The 13,002-nt window shown below is 42.0% G+C and overlaps 1 protein-coding gene across 4 annotated transcripts in view; it reads right to left on the bottom strand.

Annotated features, from left to right (window-relative positions):
- Window positions 1–13,002, bottom strand: part of Prelid2 (PRELI domain containing 2) — an 86,854-nt gene that overhangs the window by 14,812 nt on the left and 59,040 nt on the right. For 3 of the 4 annotated variants that reach the window (XM_048419411.3, XM_048419412.3, XM_048419409.3), the window contains one exon: window positions 6,533–6,601. In XM_048419411.3, coding sequence (XP_048275368.1) covers window positions 6,542–6,601 — 60 coding nt within the window. In that variant the 3' untranslated portion in view covers window positions 6,533–6,541. Of the gene's footprint in view, window positions 1–5,970; window positions 6,099–6,532; window positions 6,602–13,002 lie in introns of all 4 variants that reach the window. The other variant, XR_007228727.3, reaches the window with a different exon arrangement.

Raw genomic sequence — 13,002 nt, 5'->3', positions numbered from 1 at the left:
ATCAATACTTATTTGCCCTCTTTTCTGAAGCAACTCCCAAGAGTCACTTGAATTCTCTCACTATGGATAATTCTTGAAGAAATTGCATTCCTACCTCCTAATGATCTCCAAACAAGGCAAGCACCTCATTTTATTAAGTCCAGCTACCTAGAGGAGCTGGTTCAGAGTGGAGCTGAAGATACAGCTAAAAGTGAGGTCTTAATCATTCCGACGAGATAGAACTCTACTGTGTTATCAAACCTCACCACGCCGATCTCCTGCATGCCAGTGGCAAGAACAAACAGATGTCAGGGCTATTTGTTTTGTTCAAAAGTGACAGGAAATCAAAAATCCATCAAACAGACATGTCAGCAGCAATGCCACAAGCATATTGGTTAGTGAGATTTATAAGGCTCCACTTTGGTCCATGAGAAAATTACCTTCTAAGCTTTCTCCATTTTCAAATGCCCCCTTGGACACACAGGCCAGAGAGTTCATGGATGTTATTTTGATGCTAGGTACCAAGGAAAACGCAGGCATATGTTACATGGATTTAAATCCTACATTTGTTGTGGTGGAGGGTGGTAGGTTTAGCCCTATCTGGCCTGGAATTCTGCATCTTAAGTGCTGGGATTAAAGACAAGTAAAGTAAAAATACGAAATAATCTTTCGTCTTGCACATTTGTGTAACTCAGCAAGTTGTCTTTTACAGACAGAGAACTGGGCTGGGGAGGTGGTTGAGAGGGTAAAGTGTTCAAAACACAATCATGAGGTCCTGAGTCCAAATGTTCAGAGACCCTGTGAAGACAGACACAATAGTGCATGTGTCCATCATCCCAGCACTCAGACAAGATTGGAAATGGAAACAAGAAACTCCCGAAACACTCCCAGGCCTGGCAGAAAAAGCAAGAGACTCTATCTCGAATAAAGTACAAGGTAAAAATCAATACTTCAGAATACCACCCCCTCCCTTCCTCCTTCCCACAATCATACACACACACATACACACACATACACACACACACACACACATACACACACACACACGCGCGCGCACGCACGCACCTGGATTTGTGCATATAATAAATGTATACATACACATACGCATATATGCAAAAGACAAAAAAATGGAGAGCTGCAGAATTTAAAAGTTGGCATATCAATTAAATTAAAAACAGTGCTCATAGTATTACCATGCTACAGTGACACTGTCTATGCCATCAGAATGTCTGTATTTCTATTGCATGTGTACTGGAACTCTCTGAGTGATACCAGTGACCACTGTTGATGATACTTTTAATTTCATTGTTGTTAGCATTTAAATATCTCTTCATGCCTTAAGATAGATAGCACAATGCGAGTCTTCACTAAGGGAGGTGTTAGCACGAACACAGAGGAGATAAACTGTCAAACTATAGAGCGGAGGTATGATGTGATCCATTTCACAGTTTTAAAAGGCTACACGATCACCACCACAATCCTTGATGTTAATTTATGAAACTAACTCAGGAGACAACAAGCTTTGCCCTTCTTGTTCCCAACAAACAGCAAAAGCAGAATAAAGTAAAAGTAAATAATTTAGAATCTAAAGACTGCAAGTTCTCTATCAAAACTATTCAAGTCTGCTATTGCAACTTTAAAGGTAGCCAAGAGCACAGCTGTGTTCCAATAAATCTTTATTTATAAAAGCAGCAGCCTGGATACAGCAAAGGGCATAGTTTTCTGAACGCTATTCTCTGTGTGGTCTCTCCTACCCATTATTATATTAATATTATTTTATTTGATTTTGATGTGGGAGTCCCCTCTGTATGCTGTAAATACCATTGGTTAATAAAGAAACTGACTTGGCCTATAGCAAGGTAGAAAGAAGGATGGAGTCAGAGAGAAGCCATGTAGCCCCCACCGGATACAGATGCCAGATAGAACTTTACCCAGTAAGCCACACTTACATGGCAATACACAGATTAATAAAAATGGGTTAAATTAAAATGTAAGAGTTAGCCAATAAAAAGCTAGAGCTAATGGGCCAAGCAGTGATTTAATTAATACAGTTTCTGTGTGATAATTTCAGGACCAAGCAGCCGGGAAGCAACAAGTGACCTGCTGTTACAACTTTTTAGTTATGTGTGTGTGTGTGCGTGCGTGTGTGTGTGTGTGTGTGTGTGTGTGTTTATGTGTGTGCACACATAGCACACGTGTGGAGGCCATAGGACAACTTGTGGAAGTCAGTACCCTTCTTCTACTACCTGAGTTCACAAGACTGAACTCAGACTACCAGGCTTGGGGGTAAGCACCTTCTCCCAGTAAGCCATCTTCTAAGATGTTATTTTTAGTTTTGAAACAGGTCTCACTCCATAGCCCAGACTACTCCGAAGCTCTCAGCAATACTGCCCCATCCTCCCAAATGCTGGCCCCTTTCTATTTAATTTTATCACTTTACATCTCAAGAACATCACAGTCCCCACCTACAACTTATTTTTCATAAAGCTATTTTTGAAAAAGGAAAAAGGTTCCATCAAGACAAAAGCATTTCAAACTATAGAATCTTGGTAAAAATTGTCAAGAAAATGGGGAGGGAAGAGAATAAAGCTGTAGCTGGGCTATGACATCAAAGCCTCAAACTTTTCTGAATCTGATTTGCAGTGATGATTACAGAACTATTTATTTATACTTCACAAGACGGTACACTACAAAATCAACAACTAAATCATCAATTTATTTGCATATAAATAATAACTCAATGAAGCTGATCTGGGGAACAGCTTAAAGCTTAAACAGTAGTCCTTAATTTATAGTAATTGTAGATGCAGATGTGAAGAATATATATCCTTTCCTTTACCTTTACTACTTTGAGAAAATGGGTAATGAATTATGACAGCCTACTCTATGCATAGAACACAGGAATTTTGTGACATCGAGTGCTACTGCCCCACTCTGAAGTTCTGGCATTAAGCCGACCTCAACCATTTAGCTATTTGAGACAGAGCAAGCTGTTTCTTTTTATGGAGTAAGTTGGGTTTTATATATATATATATAATATATATATTATATATATATATATACACCAGGAAAGGCCCAAGTCATAGGTTAGCCTCACATGGTTAAACGAAAGAAAAAAAGACAATCCAAGTGTCCCACCTCTCGATACTGCAAAAATATTATCATCTACAGAGTTTACACGGGAGATCTGTGTGATTAAGTCACACACACAGGCCAAAATAATAGCAATAATAACAATAACAATAATACTCCAAAGTACTTTTTAGTGAGTTTATTATTTTTTTGCTGCACTGCACTCAGAGCTGTCCTGGGCCACATGGGCCTCAGGCTGGACATAGCTGGAAGATAAGAGGTCACACTGTAAACTTTTTAAATTTATTCATCTTTACTAACAACACTTTAAACCCAGACTGACTTAGAACCACAAGCTGGCAGGAGCCTTCACTCCTCTTTTCAGGTGAGTTTGCTCTAACCTGGAGTTAGTCTACATTCAGAAGATAGATAGATAGATAGATAGATAGACAGACAGACAGATAGACAAGAGGCTTTGATTTAAAAAAATCAGAGAAAAATATATGGTCTTGTACTCTGTAAAGATTGTGTCTTGTACTTGTTTATTAAAATGATGATTGGCCAGTAGACAGGCAGGAAGTATAGGCAGGGTGATCAGGTGGGAATATAGGCAGGGCAATCAGAACAGGAGAATTTTGGGAAGAGGAAAGATTGAGTCCACAGTCGTAACCCAGACGCAGAGGAGGCAAGATGAGAATGCCTCGCTGATAAAAGGTGCCAAGCCATGTGGCTAACACAGACAAGAATCATGGATTGATATAGGATGTAAGAGTTAATAAGAAGCCTGAGCTAATAAGACAACCAGTTTATGATTAATGTAGACCTCTGTGTGTTTCTTTGGGACTGAATGACTGCAGGTCTGGGAGGGACAGAAAACTCTATCAACAGATGAAAACCCATTCTGATTACTGATATAAAGGTGGACATACACGCAAAAATTCTGAAAACCCAGCTCTCCGTTTTCTTGGTGTCCTAGCACTGACTGCCTCCATCATCTCTACCCAAAGATGAGCTCAGGAGACTCCCTCCCTCGCAAGACTTGGTCAACCAGAACTCCAGAAGTGGGCCCACTGGGCTATGCTTTCAAATCCTCCAGATGTTTCTGATGTTCACTAAAATTTCAAGACCACTAATTCAAAGTTTAGAAACTAGCAGGCACATGCCTTCCCAAAGTCCCTCACGTAACTTAGCTGTCTTCAGATCTCACTCTCTGGGTGAGTCAGGATCAGTGCCCAAGTGCACAAGCACATTAGTACTTAGTGAGAGTGTGGTCTATTAAGATTGAAGCCAAATGGAAGCCATTAGAGATGCCTCTACCTGGGACTACAGTGAAGCAAAGCCATTATTGAATCCCCGGAGAGATCATGAAGATGATAGCCACCATCAAGGCCACAGGGATGGTGGCTCCAACCATATGTCCATTTAAGTCTATTTGGTCTGTGCAGAAAATAGGTGGATATTGAACAATAACAGCTAATTATCATCATCATCTGGGGACTCTAATCATACATGTTATACAAGCTATAGTTGCCTTGCTTGAATAGATTAATCATTTCTTACTAATATGTGGCTAGTTTTTGTGTGTGTGTGTATGTGTGTCTGTGTGTGTGTCTGTCCATAAGACCCATCAAAAGCTTTTTTTTAATTGGAATCTTTTATTACATTATGAGGTGTATTTAGTATGTCTCATAATACATTATGAGATGCCCATGAACCCTTGAGGACAAAGGGTAGGGTAGATGTTATAGTTTAAGGTGTCTGGGTGTCAGATTGAGAAAGGATAGACTTGTCTTCATTTTCAACTGACTGGATTTGGAGGTGGTTAGGAGAGACAATTCTAGGTGAGTCTGTGAACATATTTCCAGAAAAATTTATCCAAGAAGGAAAGACATGCCCAGAGTGTTGGTGGCACCATGTCATGGGTTAGGATTCTGAATTTAACATAAATGGAAAAAGGAGAAGACAGAATGAGCACCAATATTTTTGTCTGTCAGCTTCCTACTGTGAAGGCAATGTGACCAGTCACCCTGACAATACTACCACCATAATGTGATCCATCCCTTTTTAAAACATAAGCCCAGATAAGTCTTTCTTCCTTAAAGTCGCTACTGTGAGGTACTTTATTACCGTAGTGGGCAGAGTAACTAACATAGTGAGCCTCACAAATATGCCAGCCTAGAAAAACGGGGATGTAGCCAAGTTCTTTACAATTTGTTTAAAGAACAGGGTGGATATATTAGCAAATCATATTTAGACTCAATTCTAACACTCTATGAGCACCTACTATGTGCCATGCTTGTATTAACTAAAATTATCTGTTTTAGCCCAACAGTAACATTGAGATCTATGCTATGTCAAGTGTATACAGCTAAGCATTCATCAGAATGATGGGCGTTCAACTTGCAAATAAACAGAAACTCAGCTCTCCAACCAGTGTCTGTTCAGAGGCATGGCTGGCAGGGTTTAAACTCAAGGTACTAGCATGTGAAGGGGCCTAACAATTCTTCTTTGGTTAATTGTTCTCAAGTTCATTGTATACCACAATTGAAACACCAGGTTGTTTATAGGAAATTGTTTGTAGTGTCCCTTTAAATTGGCCTAAGAAAATTCTGAATTGCTAGTCTGTGCCATGACAAACACTCCTAACCACTCAAGACACTCAAGCCAGAGCCCAAGAACTATTCCTAAGATTTGGATTCCTTCAAAATAGCATTTCAGGTGGTGGGGAGTATATGTTTATTACGTATCTCTTATCCAAACTGCCTGGAACCAGAAGTATTTTGGATTAGAAAAATTTTCGTATTTGTGCAATATTTGTACATACATAATAAGATTCCCTGGGATTAGTATCCAAGTGTAAACACTAATTTCATTTCCTTTTCATATAGACTGAAGATACATACAATACTTTCAGTTTACCTTGTTTGGACTGCCACCAACCAAATAGGTCAGGCATAAAGTTTGTCACACCACACTTTAGGTCCGCATTCAGAAAGCTGCATATTTGGGAGAATTTCGCATTCTGGTCTTGGGGATTCGTTTCTAGACTAGTAAAATGGATTTGTTTTAGTGGCCAATCAACACAGTCTGTTCTTGTGATCCTTCCTGCCCCAATTACGGCTTTAAGCCTCCCTTCTTATTGTTCTGAGAACAATAAGCAAGCTTCAGCTAATCCTGAGAGCGGCCTTTACAAATCTCTGCCACCTCAAGGGCCTCAATCATGGTCGATTATACCGAACAGCTTTAGCGATTTGAAAGCAGTTGTAACTCGGCGCACAGTACAAAACTGCTTTGAAAATCAGAAAGCCAAGCAAATAAAGCTGCTGAGCAGATAACAAAATGCCTGTGAAATAGTGTTCTATGGGTATCACTGGGAAACGTACAGCATGGATAGACCAGGGAGGCTGATTCATAACGCCAGGTTTATAAGCGTGAAAGCATGGCTTGAGTAAATAATTCTGATTTTGCTTTTGATACTCACTGATGATTTTTATTCCACTAAGGGAGCACCACACTGTTCCTTTAGCAGCATCTCCATTATCCTAATTCCCTATGGAGAGAAGAGAGAAAAATCAAAACGCCATCTTTCATAGACAAGCACCATTACATTTATCACAACCTTTTCCCTTCAGGGAATCCAGGTCCCGGCCATATATTCATTGAAGAAAAGTGGGCTCAGTCATCCCTGACATTTTTGTAATATTTCACTCAGCAATTCCTCTTCTGCTTTCTCCATGTGTTCTCGAAGCTGTTTAGGAGGTGGGCAGAGCAGAGTTTGGAATCTGCTTACAACATCAGAAAGCAGCCCAAGCCAAGGTAAGCAATGTCTCACAAGTGGTACAGCTTGCCAGAGTTGGGATAATGGCAACCATAAATGTTTGCTGAACACTGACAATTGTGCTGGTTTCACTGCCAAGGTTCATGCGCGCTGGTGCGGACAGCAGGTGCTGCCATATCCCACCGAAATGCTCTCCAAGAGGAAGGCACTCTTTCCCTATCCACAAGCACCTATTATGGACCGCTGAAGGCACACAGACATCTCAGCCAATGCAGAACATCACCTGAGGTCATGCCCTTTCTCCAGTGACAGTCCATATCCTATGATTGGTGGATATGAAGATAGAATGACTCTCTTCCCTCAATTGCCAACAAATTTAAGAGGCAATGCACCATCATGGCTCTCCATGGCATAGCTGTATCTCAGCCAGCCTCCCAGGCTTCCCTCTTCCTATAGAGATGCTCCCAAGAGCCCTTTCCAATACACTCCATGTGCAAATCTCCACCTCGGACACCTTGTTTAATACACACAAAACTGCTTTCCTAGTTAGAATACAGATGTTCAATGAGGTTTAACCATGTGCTGAAAGCTCTAATGTTCTGATGTCAGGGAAAGCACACAGGCACTCCACCCTAGTTTCAGCCTCACACACCAGTCTTCTGCACTGCTCGGTGCTCAGTCCATGATTTCCCACACCACCCTGCCTGCCACCTGTTCTTGGAGGAAAGAAGATGGTAGATACTCCTCTCCTACTTTGAAAACCAGTTCTGCAGGTCAGAGAATAGCTTGCAGACAGAAGGATGGAACTGAGGCATACTCATGAGGTAGGGTTTTAAAGACGGCTAAGCCGGATCCAGAAGGAAAGGGCCTGCTGTACACACAGACTAGAAATCTTGAGAATAGTAGCACTGGAAAGAGCTTGAAAACAGTTCCCCAAGCCTCTCCCAGAAAAGAGGGTCCAATGGGACTCTGGGGAGGGGCCCAGAGCTCTTCATCTTTACGTTTCACCTGATTCTTAAGATCAAGGAGGGCTGGGCAACATTGAGTGGGCCCACGAAAGAAGGGTTGGGACTCACCATGGGTGCTTGTGTGAGCTAGGAGACAGGGATTGGAAGGAATCAAAGGCATCACTTGTGAACGTAATAAAATAGGGCCTGGGGAAGTGGTTTCACGGATAAAGGGCTTGGTGTATGAAGATGAGGCCCTAAGTTCAAACACCCAATACAATTCTTTTGAAAGACAAAAACAAAACAAAAACAAACAAACAAACAACAAACCTTAACAACATATCTATATTTCCAGCACTGGGAGACAAGGGAGCAGAGACAGATAGATTGCTATATTGAATTCATTGTCCAGCCTTTCTAGACAAATCCATGGATCCTAGGTTAAACAAGAGACCCATCTCAAAAAGATATGGTGGAAAACGATCAAAGATGATCCCTAACAGCAACCTCTGGCCTCCACATGCATATATAAACATGTGAACCTTGTATGCCCATATAAGCATACCCATATGAACATATGCCACACACATACATACACACACCCACACATGTACACATAAACATACATGGAAACACACAAGTACACACACACACACACACACATCTTTCACACCAAAGCAGAACAACTGAGATAAGATTATGAAGGGCCTTCCAGTTCTGCCAGGGCCATCACCCCAGATAATGCTGCAGTATTCAAGGATCTGAGGGGAATGGTTTGTCAGATGAACCAGGACAGCAAACCACAAGACAATAGCAATCATCTGAGCCAGGAGACTTGGACCCTATTTTCAGCTCACAGCCCTTCCAAAGCTGGGTTCCTTAGGATAGTCACTTTTACCAAGCAGTGTCTTAAACTACCAAGGTCAAGGGACTTTAAGGCCATCTCTTCCCAACACACCAAACCAACTAGGACCATCCACAAAAGAGACTACAGGCTCCTCAGCCCCAAAAGTGACTTCATCAGAAACTCCAGGGACAGGACCTGGAACTGTGCGTTGATAACACACCTTGTGAGATTCTGAAATGCAACTTAGAACCTTTGTAGGATGCCCTCCGGCTCTGCCCATCTGGGCATGATGAAGTAGGCTTCCTATTATCATACCTGGAGTTGTTCCCTCAAACTGTATTTTTAAAAATCAGTCTCCTGGTGGAGCCAGAGAGATGACTTGCTCTTTGCCGGGGACCTGGGTTCAAATTCCCAGCACCCGCATCAGACAACTCCCAACCTCCTGCAACTCCCGGCTCCAGGAGATCCTACACCCTTTCCTGACCTTCTCAGACACCTGTGCTCGCATGCATACACACTCACAAAAACATATAATGAAAAGTAAATCTTAAGAAGACCTAGCTTCCTAAATCACTGGGGAAGAAGTGGGGACCAGAGGAGCAGCAAGCAGTGGGATAAAAGCCAACCCAATTCTAAGACCCAGACCAGGTTCCCTTCCGCTGTCACTTGCCCAACAATATGCCTGCGTAATATTTACTGTGTGCCCACTACGTGCACTGGATGTTCAATAGTAAACAGCGAAGAAAAAGTCCCTGCCCTAATAGAATTTACAAGGAATTTCCTTTCTTGTTTCAATCTTCTCATGTTCCAACAACCCCCCCTAAATAATGAAATGTCCTCCTGTTTCCAGGAGGTACGGGAACCGCCACAACAGAAGTTCTTCTTTCGGAGTAGCTGCGCACATCCAGACGGCGTGTCTTTAAAACACAGAGGGCACACTCTTCCTTGGGAAGAGAGAACTAATCTGTAAACTGCCTCATCCGTCTAAATTAAGACCTCCACCACTTACCAGGCTGCTAATTGACGGAAATAAAGATTCCAAGCTATGCCCTGGGATTTCCAAGATGTTATTTATTGAATCAATTACGTTCACAATGTGACAGCTGATTTCTCTTTCCCTCGCTCCCCCTCTCATACACTTTACTCTGAAGAAGAATGGTTAAGATATCGAGAGGGGAGAGTGAGGGCAGGGGAAAAGGCTCATAAAGTAAATTAAGGAAACGAAAAATCCGAACAGTAGGCCAGCCATTATTCGGCACCTTTCTTGGGAAGGAGGGGCCAAGTCAAAGCCCACTCGATAGTGCTTTCAAATAAAGTTCATTCTAACATTCCAATCTTACTCCCCCTCCAGATGAGACTTAAAGAGGCTAAATTTATACCCCTTACCACACAATGAGGCCTGCATGCAGAGTAAACGTTAAGTGCACCCACCTTTCAGACATGCTTTCAGAGCTTTCCTGGACTGACAAACCATAAACCAGCTTGATTTTATTATCTCACTGCCCTCGGAATGTTTTTTCCTCTATTACTAGGCCATCTTTCCCCATTTGTCAAGGCACAGGCAAGTAAGCCACCACAGGGCCTCATGTCGCTGATGCCAGGACAGCAAGGCCTAAAGGTACTCCCATTCTTTAGTCTCAGAAGCATTCAGGAAGCTTGAAATCCCTCACGAAGACCCTTCTCTGTTTCTGAGAAATCACTGATTATTATTGTAAGACCAAAGTGTGTCTTCAGGAGAGGTAGCATCAAAGATGACTAGATCTAGACAGTGTGTTTATTTTATAATCAAGTTGATGCTCCCTTAAGAAACTCCTTAAGGGAGTCATAGCAGACCTTCCAAAAGTTACAGACATCAGAACAGTTCCCCAGAGGCATACCCATGCCGAGCTCTTAATAAGAGAGCTGCTCACTTAATTATCACAGTAATAAGAAAAAATGATGTCAGAGACCCCACTGGAAAGAACTCCCTGCTTGTGGTTCATGGCTTTAGAGCAAATACTGCCTGTGCTAGCTAAAATTTTGTCAACCTGATGCAAGCCAGAATCATCTGAGAGGAGGGAACCTCACTTGAGAAAATGCTTCCATAAGATTGCCTGTAGGAAAGCCTGTGGGACATCTTCTTGACTGGTGATTGATTAATGAAGCAGGGTCCAGCCCATTGTGGTGGTACTTTCCTGGGCAGGTAGTATTGAGACATACATTAAAAAAAAAAAAAAAAACAACAACAACAACAACAGCAAAGACAAAAGTAAAACCAAATAAGCCGCAAGGAGCAAGCCAGTAAGCAACATTCCTCCATGGCCTTTTTCAGCTCCTGCCTCTGGCTTCCTGCCTTGAGTTCCTGCCCTGACTGCCTTCCATGATGAACTGTGATGTTGAAGCGAAAACAAAATAAACCCTTTCCTCCCCAAGTTGCTTTGGGTCAATGGTATTTTATCACAACAATAGAAAACCTAATTAAGACACTGTCCACAGTACCAGCTGCCACTGTGTGTATGAGGTTGCTGCCAGCAGCAGAGAGATTCAACAGGACATGATCAGAGGTCATAGTCTCATGAAAAATTAAAAGCAATCAAAAGGCAAGCAAATCTCCAAAAAGTGTTGTTAACTTACAGAAGAAAAACCACATGAAAGACAAAGGGAAAGAGAAGTCAGGTACAAGAGAAGAGACAAGTCAGAAGAACAACCAGAGAAGGAGAGATTGAGTAAACTACAAGGTTGCTTATGAGCCACAGACACCACAGAAAGTGAAGAGGAAGCCTGAGAAGGTTCGGAAAAGGCGCTGGGGTGGGGAGCTACAAACAGCACTCTCACTGTTCAGCAATCACCATGAGAAACTGGACAGAAAAGAGAAGGAAGCAGGATGATTATACATCCCATCTTTGAAGCTCCTGGTTCCCCACTCACATCCTCACACTTTCTCCTCCTTAACGCCACTTCTGCCTGGAAGAGACACGAGCACATAAAACCTCCTATGTAGCCACAAATGACACTATTGGAGACTAATGACACTAATGGCTCTATTGGAGACATCTGGGTCACATCCAAGCTTGCTGTGAAACTTCGTGCAAAATTTAAAATTCTTTATACCACAACTGCCTCCTTTTTGAATAGAGATAGTGACACGGGCTTGTTCTAAAATTTGGATAAAACCCTGTTTAATCTGATTACCATAATTCCCAATGTCAAAATGCTAGTTTATGGTAAACACCCTGCAATTAAAGAGCTGTGCTTCCCTAAATCTGCCTGTAATCCTGTGAGGCTGGAGATACAGCTTCCCCAGTTCCCAGCATGAACAAAGCTCCATCCTCAGTACAGCTTAAACCAAGTGTGGTACCATATGCATGTAATCCCAGCATTCAGGAGTCAGTGGAAGTGGGGGGGATCGGAAATTCAAGGTCATCTTTGGCAATGTAGCAAGTTTAAGATCAGCCTGAGATAAGTGAGATCCCGTTGAGAGGGGATGTGATGATGAAGTGGCTTAGCAGAAGTCTAACCACCTGAGTTTGATCCCCTAGAACAAAGGTAAAAAGGTGAAGAGACTACTTCACAAAGTTGTCCTGACCTCCACATACACAGCATGTCATGTGAAAACCCCACACTCCCCAACTTCCAGTGCAACACACACAGAATAATAAGAAACAGGCAAACCAAAAAGGATGCATCCTGTGGAAGAGTACAGCCTTGGTTCACAGAAGATGCACAATAACTGTGCACTGAATGAATGAAAATGAATGAATTCACTAGCTAACCAGTCAATAATCAATTTGTATTCCTACCACTTTAGAAACGATGGCAAGGTGCTCAGTCAGTGTGCAAATTTTGCTTATGTTTGAATCTCAATACCTTGAGCAGAATTCAACACACAGTAGGTGCTCAATGCTGATGAGTTGTAAAACTTATTAACATGTGACTTCTGAATGCTAGAAATGATGAGTTTAGGAAGAACTGATCTGAATGAATCTTACTCATGGTCAGCATCTGTGAAGTGCGAGTGGAAGGTTCAGCATCACAAGAGCTGCCACAGAGATGAAGGGACAGAACAAAGAAAGGATGAAGGCATGAGAGGAAGAAAGAAGAAGGAATGGCAGGAAAAAGTCAGGAGCACAACCAGGTCAAAGAGAGATACTTTTCGATGTGGAAGTTTGCATCATAAAATCACTGGCCATGGGCTGGAGGGATGGCTCAGCGGTTAAGAGCACGAGGTCCTGAGTTCAATTGCCAGCAACCACATGGTGGATCACAACCATCTATAATGAGATCTGGGGTCTCTTCTGGTCTGCAGGTGTACATGCAGGCAAAACACTGTATGCATAATAAATAAATAAATCTTAAAAATATGTGATAGATAGATAGATAGATAGATAGATAGATAGATA

This window comes from Myodes glareolus, chromosome 13 (assembly GCF_982192425.1).
Source record: "Myodes glareolus chromosome 13, mMyoGla1.1, whole genome shotgun sequence".
Classification (NCBI taxonomy): domain Eukaryota; kingdom Metazoa; phylum Chordata; class Mammalia; order Rodentia; family Cricetidae; genus Myodes; species Myodes glareolus.
This window is presented reverse-complemented; position numbering and strand designations above follow the sequence as displayed.